Source organism: Pongo pygmaeus, chromosome 20 (genome assembly GCF_028885625.2).
Source record: "Pongo pygmaeus isolate AG05252 chromosome 20, NHGRI_mPonPyg2-v2.0_pri, whole genome shotgun sequence".
Lineage (NCBI taxonomy): Eukaryota > Metazoa > Chordata > Mammalia > Primates > Hominidae > Pongo > Pongo pygmaeus.
In genome coordinates this window covers 13986694-14002304 of record NC_072393.2, presented here as the reverse complement: position 1 = coordinate 14002304, position 15611 = coordinate 13986694, and the positions used below count along the sequence as shown (strand labels likewise).

The window sequence follows — 15611 nt, the reverse complement described above, 5'->3', positions numbered from 1 at the left end:
CTCCTCCCTCATTCCTGATCAGGATCCTCCCACCTCCACCCCAGCGGCACCCAGCAGTTAGGGGGGGTCTGATGTTTGCGGGACTGAATGGAGGGCGGGCAGAGGCTCACCCATGCCGATGTGGTTCTTGCAGCCATCGCACCAGATGTTATACGGCATTTCGAATCTGCAAAGACAGACAGCATCTTACTTGCACTTGGACACTCCCTGGGTCTCCACACCTGTGACTCTGGCTGCGGTTGTGATTTGAGGGGTGCGGTATTAGACTGCCCCCTGTTAACGGGCGTTGCTGCAGTCACATTACACAGGAAATGGATACATGGAAGAAAAAGAATCACAACCATTGTGACTGAGCAGGAACTTCCTGCCTGCTCAAAAGCAGACTGACCAGGTCCAGGGACAGCCGCCTTTGGGTGCTGCTGTGACTTTTTTTTTTTTGAGACAGAGTCTTGCTCTGTTCCCCATGCTGGAGTGCAGTGGTACGATCCCGGCTCACTGCAACCTCTGCCTCCTGGGTTCAAGCAATTCTTATGCCTCAGCCTCCCAAGTAGCTGGGATTATAGGTGTGTGTCACCAATTCTGGCTAATTTTTTTTTTTTGAGACGGAGTCTCGCTCTGTTGCCAGGCTGGAGTACAGTGGCACGGTCTTGGCTCACTGCAACCTCCTGGTTCAAGTGATTCTCCTGCCTCAGCCTCCCGAGGAGCTGGGATTACAGGTGTGAGCCACCACACCCAGCCTAATTTTTTCTATTTTCCGTAGAGACAGGGTTTCACTGTGTTGGCCAGGCTGCTCTCTAACTCTTGGCCTCAAGTGATCCACCTGCCTCACCCTCCCAAAGTGCTGGGTTTACAGGTGTGAGCCACTGTGCCCAACCATGATCACTGGCTTTTTTGAGAGTCCTATGTGATCAACTCCAGGCTGGCCTGCTACAGGATGAGATACAACATGGAGCAGAGCCCAGTTGTACAGGTCAAGGCCCTGCTAAACCAGCCAGTCCCCAGCCAGCCAACTCTGAAACACATGGAAGCCCAGCCCAGACCAGGCCAGCCTAGCTTAGCCCAGCCCAGCCCAGCCCAGCCCAGCCCAGCCCAGCCCAGCCCAGCCCAGCCCTGCCAAGCCCAGCCCAGCCCAGCCAAGCCCTTCCAAGCCCAGCAGAGATATTTTGCTGAGCTGCAGACATGTGAGCAATAATAAATGCTTATTGTTTTGTTACATGGCAATAACTGACTGATACAGTGACTTTCTGCTTTATGGAATGAAGACCCTGCAGCACTGGGCCAATGAGGGCACTGAACTCTCCCTGAGACTGAAGGAAGGGGGCAGGACGGTGGGGTCCTCAGGTGATGCCGGGCCTTACCGGATGATGAGGATGCCCTGTGACAGCTTCCGAGCCCGCTCCCGAAGCGGGTGGCTGTTGTGGTATCGGTTGAGAGAGCCATGCTGTGTGGAGAGGAGAGGAGCGGATTAGTGCTGCTGAGCTGGGGGAGCTCATGCTTTTCTGCCACCCCCACTGCTTTGGGACAAGTGCCTCACGGGTAAGAGAGGCCTTAATTCTTATGTCCTGCAGGATGGGTGTTCTTAGCAATAAGGGGGCATCCAGGTCTTACTGGAACATGTAGGCTTGGAACCAGGAACGTGAGTTTGAATAGTCCCTCTCCTATTTATTTATTTATTTTTTGAGATGGAGTTTTGCTCTTGTTGCCCAGGCTGGAGTGCAATGGCATGACCTTGGCTCACTGCAACCTCTGCCTCCTGGGTTCAAGTGATTCTCCTGCCTCAGACTCCTAAGTAGCTGGGATTACAGGCGCCTGCCACCACACCCGGCTATTTTTTTTGTATTTGTAGTAAAGACGGGGTTTCACCATGTCACCCAGGCTGGTCTTGAACTCCTGACCTCAGGTGATCCACTTGCCTCGGCCTCCCAAAGTGCTGGGATTACAGGTGTGAGCCACTGCACCCAGCCCCATTCCCATTTATGAGCTGAAAGAGCCAGGGGACCCTGGGCGAGTGACCTCACGTTTTGCCTTCCCGAGCCTCTGTTTCCCCAGTCTGTCAACTACATATAATGGTCATTATTACTTCCAGGTTTTATGGAGAAGATGAGGTGAGGTGACAAGACTGGCAAACATTCGCTAGGGACTTCATGTGCATCACCTCATTTTTTTTTTTTTTTTTGCAACAGAGTCTCGCTCTGTCACTAGGCTGGAGTGCAGTGGCATGATCTCAGCTCACTGCAACCTCCGCCTTCTGGGTTCAAGCGATTCTCCTGTCTCAGTCTCCCAAGTAGCTGGGACTACAGGTGTGGGCCACTACGCCCAGCTAATTTTTGTATTTTTAGTAGAGATCAAGTTTCACCATGTTGGCCAGGATGGTCTTGAACTCCCGACCTCGTGATCCACCTGCCTTGGCCTCCCAAAGTGCTGGGATTACAGGCGTGAGCCACGGCGCCGGCTTTTTTTTTTTGAGGCAGGGTCTGGCTCTGTAGCCCAGGCTGGGGTGCAGTGGCATGATTATGACTCACTGCAGTCTCCACCTCCTGGGCTCAAGCAATCCACCCACCTCAGCCTCCTGAGTAGCTAGGATTTATCCCTCAATGATTCTGTGAGGTCAGCTCATTTTATTTCCCTCTTCTGACGTATGGAGAAACTTTGGCATAGAGAGGCTAAATCCTATACTCAGGACGAGGCAGCTGGGACACTCGGGCCCTTACTGAGCACCTACTGTGTGGGGAAACAGATAAGACAGACGAACATCTCTGCCCTCATGGAGAGAATGTTCTAGTGGGGGAGATGGAGAAGACACAAATAAATTAATAAGTGAGGGAGTTATAAGGGCTATGAGATTATATAAAGTGCTCAGCAATGCAACAGAGACGAGACAGTGGTCAGGGAGGACCTCTGTGAGAAAAGCACTTAAGGAAGTGAGAGTATGGTGAAATGGAGGAAGAGATTCCAGGCAGAGGGGACAACCAGGACGCCAGAGATGCTGGAGCTGGGGAAGCCAGGGGATCTGACCCTTCATCCGTGCGCTCTGCCTTATCCTGGGCCCCTGCTGTAAACACACTATACTCTATGCTGGACATGGAGTTACAGGTCCCTGAGGAGAGCCACAGTTATCACCCAAAAGTGAAGACAGCCTCGAGACTCAGGTGACGAGCAGAAGACAAAAAGACCTTGGGGGCCACCCATCCTTGCACAGCAGTGGCTCTAACCCCAGGAGAGGATGACATGGGTCTTTTTGCTACCGTGGACCCGGAGCGGACAGCCTGCTTACCTTCTCAGGGTTGAAGTCTGGAGGATAGTACTTGTTGACCCCTTTCCTTTCACCCTGCAAAGCAGAACAGAGACATGACTGAGAGAGAGGCTGATATGGTTTGGCTGTGTCCCTACCCAAATCTCATTCAAAAAAATTTTTTTTGATTTTTTATTTTACTGTTAATTTTTAGAGACGGAGTCTTGCTCTGTCACCCATGCTGGAATGCAGTGGCGCGATCTTGACTCACTGTAACCTCCGCTTCCTGCGTTCAGGCGATTCTCCTGCCTCAGCCTCCTGAGTAGCTAGGATTACAGGTATGTACCACCACGCCCAGCTAATGTTTGTATTTTTAGTAGAGATGGGGTTTCACCATGTTGGCCAGGCTGGTCTTGAACTCCTGACATCAAGTGATGCACCCACCTCAGCCTCCCGAAGTGCTGGGATTACAGGCTAAATCTCATCTTGAATTGTAGTTCCCATAATCCCCACATGTCATGGGACGGACCAGGTGGGAGGTAACTGAATTGAATCATGGGGGCGGTTACCCCCATGCTGTTCTCATGATAGTGAATGAGTTCTCGAGATACCTCATGGTTTTACAAGGAGCTTTTCCCCCTTGCGCATTCTTCTTGCTGCCGCCATGTGAAGAAGGACGTGTTTGCTTCCCCTTCCGCCATGATTGTAAGTTTCCTGAGGCCTCCCCAGCCATGCTGAACTGTGAGTCAATTAAACCTCTTTCCGTTATAAATTACGCAGGTTTGGGTATGTCTTTTTTTTTTTTTTTTTTTTTTTTTGAGACAGTTTCACTCTTGTTGCCCAGGCTGGAGTGCAATGGCGCGATCTTGGCTCACTGCAACCTCCGCCTCCCGGATTCAAGCAATTATCCTGCCTCAGCCTCCCGAGTAGCTGGGATTACAGGCATGGGCCACCACGCCCGGCTAATTTTTTTGTATTTTTAGTAGAGACAGTGTTTCACCATATTGGCCAGGCTGGTCTTGAACTTCTGACCTTGTGATCCACCCACCTCGACCTCCCAAAGTGCTGGGATTACAGGCGTGAGCCACCGCGCCCAGCCCTTGGGTATGTCTTTATTAGCAGCGTGAAACTGGACTAATACACAGGCTCCCTCTAGGACACCTACTTGTGCAGGCTCAGGGGGCAGGACCTGGATAAGGGGGACTCAGGGACATTGTAGAGGACAGTGCTGGGCTCAGTGTCTGATTGGGGAAGGGCTACTTGGGCAAAAAACCCATTGTCATTGCTTTGGAAAATTCCATGAGGTTCAGACGCTCCTATGGTGGCTTTCACACTCTTGGGGACTGTTATTGATGGTAAGAAGTATTTAACATTGCCATTGGGCAGACACACATGTAGTACCGTTGAACACAGGTCTCAAGGAAGAACACTGAGCCTGGCTGAAGAGTCGCTCTTGTTTTCTTCTTCTTTTTTTTTCTGAGACAGAGTCTTGCTCTGTCATGCAGGCTTGGGTGCAGCGGTGCAATCTTGGCTCACTGCAACCTCTGCCTCCTGAGTTCAAGCGATCCTCGTGCCTTAGCCTCCTGAGTAGCAGGGACTACAGGAATGTGCTACCACATCCAACTAATTTTTGTATTTTTTTTTTGAGACGGACTTTTGCTTTTGTTGCCCAGGCTGGAGTGCGGTGGCATGGTCTCAGCTCACTGCAACCTCCACCTCCTGGGTTCAAGCGATTCTCCTACCTCAGCCTCCTGAGTAGCTGGGACTATGGGCTCCTGCCACCACGCCCAGCTAATTTTTGTATTTTTAGTAGAGATGGGGTTTCACTATGTTGGCCACGGTGGTCTCAAACTCCTGACCTCAGGTGGTCCGCCCAGCTTGGCCTCCCAAGTGCTGGGATTACAGGCGTGAGCCACCGCGCCCAGCCTCATTTTTGTATTTTTAGTAAAGACAGGGTTTCGCCATGTTGGCCAGGCTGGTCTCAAACTCCTGATCTCAAATGATTCGCCTGTCTTGGCCTGCCAAACTGCTGGGATTACAGGCGTGAGTCACTGCGCCTGGCCTCACAATGGTTAATTTTATGTTATATGAATTTCACCTTGTTAAAAAAAATGAAAGAAAGAAAGAGAAAGGAAGGGGTAGGGGAGGGGGAGGGGGAAGGGGGAAGGGGAAATTTAGGTTGAGTGTAGTGGATCACTTGAGGTCAGGAGTTTGAGACCAGCCTGACCAACATGGCAAAACCCCGTCTCTACCAAAAATACAAAAATTAGTGGGACGTGCTTGCTTGAACCCAGAAGGCGGAGGCTGCAGTGAGCCGAGAGCGTGCCATTGTACTCCAGCCTAGGCAACAAAGTGAGACTGTCTCAAAAGCAAAAGAAAACGAAACAAAAAAACATTTAAAAAGCGCCCGTGGGTGATGTTAGCGCACAGCCACATTTCACACCCACTGCATCAAAAGATGATGACCCGGAGATTGAAATCATCATCTTAGAGCTCTGGGAGGGGAGGAGGGGCTGCTTCCAGGGTCCTACAAAGACTGGGAGAGAAACCCAGGGCACACGAGGCTGTCTACTCACCATCTTGGAAGCTGCCTACTGGTCCTCACCCTCAAGGCGGACGATCAGAAACTGGCCTTGTGAACACACTGCCCTGTCCTGACCTCTTGCGGAGCCTGGCAGAGGGTCCACAGGCTTCTCTGCGAAGATGTCGTGGGCCGTGTGGTGGTGCCAGCTCAGACAAGACTCCCGCCAGGCGTAGGAGGCATCCAAAAAGCGGCGTGTCTGTTTAGAAAGAGAGAGTCCTGTCCACTCTACAGCCAATATACGCATCACATCTGACATTTTCATCCCTCTGTGGCCCCTACCGGGTCCAGCACCCATCATCGCTCACGTGGGCCAGCACAGTCTTCTCTCTCCCGACTCTGCCCTTGACACTTGCTCACCCCACAGCTGCCCAGGGCATCTTTTTGTTTTTTTGAGATGGAGTCTCGCTCTGTCACCAGGCTGGAGTGAAGTGGCGCGATCTCCGCTCACTGCAACCTCCGCCTTCAAGTGATTCTCCTGCCTCAGCCTCCCGAGTAGCTGGGACTACAAGCGTGCGCCACCACACCCAGCTAATTTTGTATTTTTAGTAGAGACAGGGTTTCACCATGTTGCCCAGGATGGTCTTGATCTCTTTACCTCGTGATCCACCCGCCTCAACCTCCCAAAGTGCTGGCATTACAGGTGTGAGCCACCGTGCCCAGCTGGGATCTTTTAAAATATGAACAAACGTGTCACTCTCCTGCCTAAACCCCTCCCATGATTCATATTGTTTTTAGAATCAAGTCAAACCCCTTCCCATGGCCTGTGGGGCCCCTGCCTGCCTCTCCAAGCCCAACTCTTACCCCTCTATCTCTCGCTCACTCTGTTCCAGCCACATTGGCTTCCTAGCTGTCTTCAAAGGCCAAGTGCAGTTGGCCTGCACCTGCTGTTCCTCAGGTTTGCAAGCTCTTTGTTACAGGCATTTTTTCATTTTTTTTTTTTTTTTTTTGAGACGGAGTCTCACTCTATCACCCAGGCTGCAGTGGGGTGGCATGATCTTGGCTCACTATCTCTGCCTCCTGGGTTTAAGTGATCTCATGCCTCAGTCTCCTGAGTAGCTGAGATTACAGGTACCCGCCACCAAGCCTGGCTAATTTTTTTGTATTTTTAGTAGAGACAGGGTTTCACTGTGTTGACCAGGCCAGTCTGGAACTCCTGGCCTGAGGTGATCCACCCACCTAGGGCCTCCCAAAGTGCTGGGATCACAGGTGCAAGCCATTGCACCCAGCCCCTTGTGACAGGTCTTGACCTACATATCATAACTATCAAAGACCTCATCCGGCCAGGTGCGGTGGCTCACACCTGTAATCCCAGCAGTTTGGGAGGCTGAGGCAGGTGGATCCCCTGAGGTCAGGAGTTCAAGACCAGCCTGGCCAACATGGTGAAACCCCATCTCTACTAAAAATACAAAAATTAGCCAAGTATGTTGGTGCATGCTTGTAATCCCAGCTACTCGGGAAGCTGAGGCAGGAGAATGGCTTGAACCGGGAGGCGGAGGTTGCAGTGAGCCAAGATGGCGCCACTGCACCCCAGCCTGGGCTACAAAGTGAGACTCCGTCTCAAAAAAAAAAACAAACAAAAAAACAACGACCTCATCCGACCACCCAATCCATAGTCACTTGTTTCCTGGAATTCTGATCATATCACCCTGTGTCGGTTTATGTCTCCCCAGGCAGGTCACACTATGCCATATCCCCAACACCTAGGACATTGCAAGGCCAAGATAAATGTCAACTGGGTAAATGACTGAGACAACTGAATGAGGCTCCATAAGGGTCACAGTCAGTGCAGGTGACACAGGTGGGAATGCAGGGGCTCCTCAAACTAGGGGTGGTGAGACCCCCTCCCATGTTTGGAAGGGAGGCTTTTAGGTCATATAGAAGGAAGTTCTTCACTCCTGTAATCCCAGCATTTTGGGAGGCCAAGGCGGGCGGATCATGAGGTCAGGAGATCGAGACCATCCTGGCAAACACAGTGAAACCCCGTCTCTACTAAAAAATACAAAAAATTAGCTGGGCGTGGTGGCGGGCGCCTGTAGTCCCAGCTACTTGGGAGGCTGAGGCAGGAGAATGGTGTGAACCCGGCAGGCGGAGCTTGCAGTGAGCAGAGATTGTGCCACTGCACTCCGGCCTGGGAGACAGAGCGAGACTCCGTCTCGGAAAAAAAAAAAAGAAGGAAGCTCTAGTTTACACTAAAGAGAGACTCTGCAAGGCAATGAAGGGTATTCTAGAACAGAGATTGGCAAAGTTTCTCTGTCAAGGGCCAGAGAGTATTTCCAGCTTTTTAGGCCAGATTATCTCTGCCCCAACAACTCAACTCTGCTTTCATAGCTAGAAATCAGCCCCAAACAATATATAAATGAACGGGCGTAGCTGCATGCCAATATAAATTTTATTGATGGACACAGAAATTTGAATTTCACATAATCGTCATCTGTCACAAAGCATTATTCTTTTAATTTTTCCCCAACCACCAGAAAATTTAAAACCACTCTTGGGGGCTGGACTCGGTGGCTCACGCCTGTAATCCCAGCACTCTGGGAGGCTGAGGCAGGTGGATCACTTGAGGTCAGGAGTTCAAGACCAGCCTGGCCAACATGGTGAAACCCTGTCTCTACTAAAAATACAAAAATTGGCCGGGCCTGGTGGTGTACGCCTGTAATCCCAGTTACTGGAGAGGCTGAGGCAGGAGAATCGCTTGAACCTGGGAGGCGGAGGTTGCAGTGAACCGAGATCGTGCCACTGCACTCCAGTCAAGGTGACAAGAGTGAGATTCTGTCTCCAACAAAAAAAAAAAGAAGGAAAGAAGCTGATGGAAGAGCTTCTGATGGGGTGGGGGTGATGTAGTCAGGTGGTGAGGCAGTGGTGCAAAGTCCCGGATATAAACTGTTCTACCCTCACCTTAGTCTTGGATCCTCCAACTATAAAGTGTGCCCCCTAGATTGGATTATTCCAAGGTCCGTTCCAACCTAAAAATACTTTTGCCAACAAAATAGCTAAGTGCCCCTTGAGGCGTTAGGGGACACGGCTTCCTGGGCTTGAATGCCAGCTCCACTCCTCATCAGCTGGGTGACCTTGGTCAGTGACTGCGTTTCCCTGGGCTTGTATTTTGTCATCGGTAAAGGGCGAATCATGACAAGACTGACTTTCTGGGGATGCTGTGAATCAACTAACACACGGGAAGAGCCTGCAAAGAGCAAATACTCCGTTTACAGGAGCTTGAGGGTGTGTGTGTCTTAAGATGGTTTTGTTACCCCAGTAAATGGCAGACGGGGTTATCGGGTGGGCGTGTAGATATCGCCGGTCCTTGGTGCAAAAGTAATTACCGACCCTGTGGGCTTACAGCTTGGACTCGGAGCTCCACCCTGCTGCTCCCTATCTGCTTGACTTGGGGCAAATTGTTTTCTCTCTCTAAGCCTCATTTTCCTTATGTGTAAAAATGGCTGGTTAAGGCATTCAGGACAGCGCCTGACGCCGAGTTAAACGTTGGCAGTTTAGTCATTTCTCCTGCTCACGGTTTTACAAGAATCATTTTTAAAAACCCTGGTGAGGTAGGGACTTATTGGTCCCATTTTCCCGATGCAAAAACCCAGGGCCCTTCAGGCATAATATGGATCCGGGCTAGGATGGGGCAGGCTCCCGGGCACTTGGGTCAGGAGTCTCAGCTGGGGCCTCAGGGACTTTGGTCCTGACTGGGACCTGGGCCGGCTCCGGGCATCTAAATCGGGTCCTCAGCTCCGCGTCCCCCGACGCGGAGGGGCACGCCAGGCGGCTCCGAGGCCAGGGTGAGGCGGCTGCCGGACCCCCAGCCCTCCCCGCTCATCCGCCCGCCGGCACTTACCTGCCCTCCTCCCGACGTCACGCCCTGACCGTGCCCGGAAGTGCGCGCTCACAGCGCCGTGAAGCTGGGCGCCCTCTTCGTGCCCCCCGGGCGCCGGCGTGAGGCGGGGCGAGGCAACAGCTCCACGCTGATTGGTTGAATGACGATACGCCAAGCGTTCGCGACGCCGTAGTGGGCCAATCCAGGAATGCCCTGCCCAACCGCGCTTACGCCAAGAGGCTCCATCCTCTGTCCAGCCCACTACGTGAGGCCCAATCCGAGGCCCGCCTCCTGGCACCGCCCTCCCAGGCGTGCCGTCCTGCGCGCTGCAGCCGGTCAGCGAGGGTGAGGAAACTGCAGTACGCGGGCCGAGGCACACTATGCCCGTGTTTTTGAACGGCTAGTGAGCTAAGAATTACTTTTCCAGTTTATTTTTTATTTTTGAGACAGGGTCTCTCTCTGTTGCCCAGGCTAGAGTGCAGTGGCGCAATCATAGCTCACTGCAGCCTCGAACTCCTGGGTTCAAGCGATCCTCCTACTTCAGTCTCCCAAGTAACTGGGACTACAGGCGCGAGCCACCGCGCCCGGCTAATTTTTAAAATTATTTGCGGCCGAGCGTGGTGGCTTACGCCTGTAATCCCAGCACTTTGAGAGGCCGAGGCAGGCGGATCAGTTGAGGTCAGGAGTTCAAGACTAGTCTGGCCAAAATGGTGAAACCCCGTCTCTACTAAAAAAAGACGAAAATTAGCCAGGTGTGGTGGCGGGCCCCTGTAATCCCAGCTACTCGGGAGGCAGAGGCAAAAGAATCGCTTGAACCCGGGAGGCAGAGGTTGCAAAGAGCCGAGATCGCGCCACTGCACTCCGGCCTGGGCAACAACAGCAAGACTCCGTCTCAAGAAAAATTATTTGCACGGGCAAAGTCTTACTATGTTGCCCTGGCTAGTCTCGAACTCTGGGCCCAAGCAATCCTCCTGCCTCCCAAAGTGCTGGGATTACAGGTGTGAACCACTGCTCTGTTTTTGCATTTTTAAATAGGTGGTGGGAAAACTATTTTATGACTTATGAAAATAAAAAATTCAGATTTCAGCGTACATAAATAAAATTTCATTGGAACACAGGGATATGCGCTTTGATCTGCTGATTGCTTCAAAATAAGGGCACTTGGGGGAACAGCAAATGCAGGGAAGGAGAGGTTTTCTCTGAATTTCTCTTATCTGCCTAAAGACAGAAAAGAATGCTTTCCTACAATCTTATTAACTAGGGAAGAGTGAAACCATTCCCAATCATGTGTTCTGAGGGCTCCTCTGAGACAACTTTTATTACCTGCAAGACTTTTTATTTGCTTAACAAGACAGACTTTCTTCACCATACAATTTCTCCCCCTACCCTCCCATAACTTGTGTTACCACCACCCTCCCAGAAGCGCCAAACCCCTATTCTTTTCTTGGATACTTTTTTTTTTTGAGAGGGAGTCTCGCTCTGTTGTCCAGGCTGGAGTGCAATGGCGTGATCTCAGCTCACTGCACTCTCCACCTCCCAGGTTCAAGTGATTCTGCTGCCTCAGCTTCCCGAGTAGCTGGGATTACAGGCACCTGCCACCACGCCCGGCTATTTTTTTGTATTTTTAGTAGAGACAGGGTTTCACCATGTTGGCCAGACTGGTCTGGACGTCCCAACCTCAGGTGATCCGCCTGCCTCGGCCTTCCAAAGTGCCTGGATTACAGGCATGAGCCACTGGGCCCAGCCTGTCTGATCCTTTTTGGAGTCTCGTATTTTGTGGGACTCCCCTGCATAGGTACAAATTAAATATGGCTTTTGCCCTGTCTGTTTACATGTCAATTTAATTCGTAGCCCAGCCAAAGAACCTACAAAGGTGAAAGGAAGCCATTTTTCACCTACCTACAAGAGCCAGGCCCATTCATTTATCTATTGTCTATGTCTGCAACAGGGCTGAATTCAATGGTTGCCACAGAGGAAGAGAGAGCCCAAAGAGTCTAAAAGATTTACCATCTGGCCTTTTACAGAAGTGGGTGGATACTTCTCTTAGAGCCTTCAGATTAGCCTGGCCCTGCCTTCTGCACAGGTGAATGGCTTTTGAATTTACTTTTTTTTTTGAGATGGAGTCTCACTGTCACTCAGGCTGGAGTGCAGTGGTGTGGTCTCGGCTCACTACACCCTCTGCCTCCCAGGTTCAAGTGATTCTCCTGCTTCAGCCTCCCAAATAGCTGGGACTACAGGTGCCCGCCATCATGCCTGGCTAATTTTTGTATTTTTAATAGAGACGGAGTTTCACCATGTTGGCCAGGCTGGTCTCGAACTCCTGACCTCAGGTGATCTGCCCGCCTCGGCCTCCCAAAGTGCTGGGATTACAGGCATGAGCCACTGCGCCCAGACTGAATTTGCTTTTATGCCTTGTAGGGCCTAACAGAATCTATTTGTTCATTCAACAGCTAAGCTGTTCATTGGACACCTGCTATATGTCAGGTCCTAGGGATTCAGAGAGGAAAGAACACACCCTTTTCTCAGTGATGAAGCAGACACTTCAATTGGCAATTTATCAAAGACAGGGTGAGAAGTGATGACAATATTACTACTATTCCTCCTGATATATATATATATATACACACACACATATATATACACATATATATACACACATATATACACGTATATATATACACATATATACACATATACATACACATATATACACACATATATATACATACATATATATATATGTAGTTTTGCTCTTGTTGCTCAGGCTGGAGTGCAAAGGCGCGATCTTGGCTAACTGCAACCTCCACCTTCCTTCCGGGTTCAAGCAATTCTCCTGCCTCAGCCCTGGGATTACAGGCATGCGCCACCACACCTAGCTAGTATTTTTAGTAGAGACGGGGTTTCTCCATGTTGGCCAGGCTGGTCTTGAATTCCCGACCTCAGGTGATCTGCCCACCTCGGCCTCCCAAAGTGCTGGGATTACAGGCATGAGCCACTGCGCCCGGCCTCCCCATGCTATATTGTTCAGTGCCCAGGTTCCATCTCTGTTCTAAAGCCGGGCTCTAGTAACAAGTGAATTCTTATGTAGTCATGGTGCTGCATACTGAGTGCTCACTACCCACTAGGCAACACTAAGCAATGCTTGGTACTCACACATGCATAAGCTCATAGAATGCCCCTAGAAGGTAGATACTTTTCATCATTTCTGTTTTACAGATGATGAGACAGGCCCAGAGAGGTTAAGTCGCACAGTTAGTGAGGGGTGGAGGAGCTGACCTATAGCTGCTCACGCTAAACCTTGTTCCCTTGTCCTCTGAGCTATACTGTTTTGGGTTGTATGCATTTGACTTAAAGACCATGAGACCCCAGAGAAATCTTTTTTTTTTGAGATGGAGTCTTGCTCTGTCGCCCAGGCCGGAGTGCAGTGGCATGATCTCGGCTCACTGCAAGCTCTGCCTCCCGGGTTCATGCCATTCTCCTGCCTCAGACTCCCGAGTAACTGGGACTACAGGCGCCCGCCACTGCACCCGGCTAATTTTTTGTATTTTTAGTAGAAATGGGGTTTCACCATGTTAGCCAAGATGGTCTCCATCTCCTGACCTCATGATCCGCCTGCTTCGGCCTCCCAAAGTCCTGGGATTACAGGCGTGAGCCACCGCGCCCGGCCTAACCCCAGAGAAATCTTTGACGAGGGTAGGGTGTTTGGGAATGGGCCGGAGTGAGGGTCAGTAAGACCCTGAGACAGAGCAGTGATCCCCTTTTTTACGGGACCCCAAGCATTGAAACAAAGGAAATTTCTGAGTTCCTTCAAGGGAAATTCCAGGCCCCTAGCTAGTCTTGAGAAGTAAATAAGTAACTTGTTAAACAAAAAAGTCATAATGACCTAAAACAAAAGCTAAGGAAGTTAGAGTCCCAGAGATGTTTGGTTTCCTTATAGAAATTAAAGATAACATCTTAACATATGTCCCTGAATTGTCTTTCATAGTCTTGGAAACCCCAGATAAGGGGGAAGTGAAGACTAAACTTTATGTCCCTTTTGTTCCAAGTTTCCTCCTGAGGGGCTTGGAGAAAGTTACTTCCTCTAACCAGTTGACATGTTTCTACTGACTCAAAATTTTTAAACAAAGCTTCTCTTCCTTAATCCATTGCAAATCAGAAGATTTTTAAATCTTTTTCTTTTCTTTTTTTTTTTTGAGACTAAGTCTCACTCTGTTGCCCAAGCTGGAGTCCTGTGGCACGATCTCGGCTCACTGCAACCTTCACCTCCCGGGTTCAAGTGATTCTCCTGCCTCAGCTTCCTGAGTAGCTGGGATTACAGGCACCTGCCACCATGCCCAGCTAATTTTTGTATCTTTAGTAGAGACGAGGTTTCACTATGCTGGCCAGGCTGGTCTTGAACTCCTGACCTCGTGATCCACCCGCCTTGGCCTCCCAAAGTGTTGGGATTACAGGCGTGAGCCACCGCGCCCAGCCTTTCTATTTTTTTTCTTTTTCTTTTTCTTTTTTTTCCTGAGACTGAGTCTTGCTCTCGCCCAGGCTGGAGTGCAGTGGCATGATCTTGGCTCACTGCAACCTCAACCTCCCAGGTTCAAGCGATTCTCCTGCCTCAGCCTCCCGAGTAGCGAGGATCACAGGCATGTGCCACCACATCCGGATATTTTTTTTATTTTTAGTAGAGACAGGGCTTCGTCATGTTGGCCAGGCTGGTCTCGAACTCCTGACTTCAGGTGATCCTCCCATCTTGGCCTCCCAAAGTGTTAGGATTACAGGCGTGAGCCACCGTGCCCTGCCTAGAAGATGTTTAAATCTATCTATGACCTGTCAGCCCCCACTTTAAGATATCCTGTCTTTTTAAGTGGAAACCAATGTGTAATCTCCATGCATTGATTTATGATTTTGCTTGTAGCTTCTGCTTTACTGAAATTTACACCTGCCTTAAAAAACCCCCACCTGCAAGCCATTGGTGATTTCAGGTCTTAAGCATGAGCTGCCCTGATTCTCCTTGCATGGCGCCCTGCAATAAACACCTTCCTTTCTATCACCGCAAAGACCTTAGTGTGGGTATCTGGTTTTACTGTGCTGGGTGAGCAGACCTCAGTTGGGTTCTGTAAGAACCCCTGTAAGGAGGGACCTCTGACCTGGATGAGGCGGAATGAGTCAGGTGGGGGGTGTGCAGTAGGGAGGCGTGCTCGCGGATCTCCAGTAATGAGAGGGAACTGCATTTCACCCCAATAATCTCACTCAGTCCATCTGGATTTTGCTTGAGCCCTTGTCTTGTACCTGAACCAAGAGTTAGTGACTGAAAAGGTACAGAATGTCATCTTGGGAGCAGTACTTTGCAGAGAGGGGAGAATGAGAAGCCTTGGCGTGTAGAGTCTCACTGTTACTACTTAATGCACAGGGCAAGTGATGGAGCCTGAACATCAGCCTGGGATACAAAGAGGCTGTTCTATAAAGATACCAAATGTAGGCCAGTTCTGGTGGGGCCAAAGGAATTGATACAGGGAGAAGGCGTAGGGCAAAGGGAAACCTTTCCTTTCACCTTCTGAAGTTTCACTGAAATGAACTGACAATAGACAAATTAACAAGAGAAAGGACACAGACATTTATGAACATGCATAAGCATGGGAGCCATATAAAATGTGAGACTCGTAATCCCAGCTACTTGGGAGGCTGGGGCAGGAAAATCGCTTGAACCCGGGAGGTGGAGGTCGCAGTGAGCCGAGATTGCACCACTGCACTCCAGCCCTGGTGACAGCATGAGACTCCGTCTCAAAAAAAAAAAAAAAAAAAAGTGAGACTCAAAGAAGGGCCAGATGGTTGTGAGTTAAATACTGTCTTCCTAGGGGAGAGAGAAATGGGGAATGTAGGCAGTTTTGAGGGGAAATGAATGATGTTCAGGGGAATTGACAAAGCCCAATGAACAGACAATGGCCTGGGACAAAGTTCCTCTGAGCTCTGGGGGAGATGACAGAAAG

The 15611-nt window shown here is 50.3% G+C and overlaps 1 protein-coding gene across 6 annotated transcripts in view; it reads right to left on the bottom strand.

Annotated features, from left to right (window-relative positions):
- Positions 1-15611, bottom strand: part of YJU2B (YJU2 splicing factor homolog B) — a 32501-nt gene that overhangs the window by 5375 nt on the left and 11515 nt on the right. For 4 of the 6 annotated variants that reach the window (XM_054464230.2, XM_054464228.2, XM_054464227.2 and 1 more), the window contains exons 3-6: positions 5809-6012; positions 3275-3328; positions 1359-1441; positions 111-166 (exon numbers count right to left, since the gene is read on the bottom strand). In XM_054464230.2, the coding sequence (XP_054320205.1) occupies positions 111-166; positions 1359-1441; positions 3275-3328; positions 5809-5811 (196 nt within the window). In that variant the 5' untranslated portion in view covers positions 5812-6012. Of the gene's footprint in view, positions 1-110; positions 167-1358; positions 1442-3274; positions 3329-5808; positions 6013-8714; positions 9883-15611 lie in introns of those variants that run through there. The other 2 variants (XM_054464224.2, XM_054464226.1) reach the window with 2 other exon arrangements.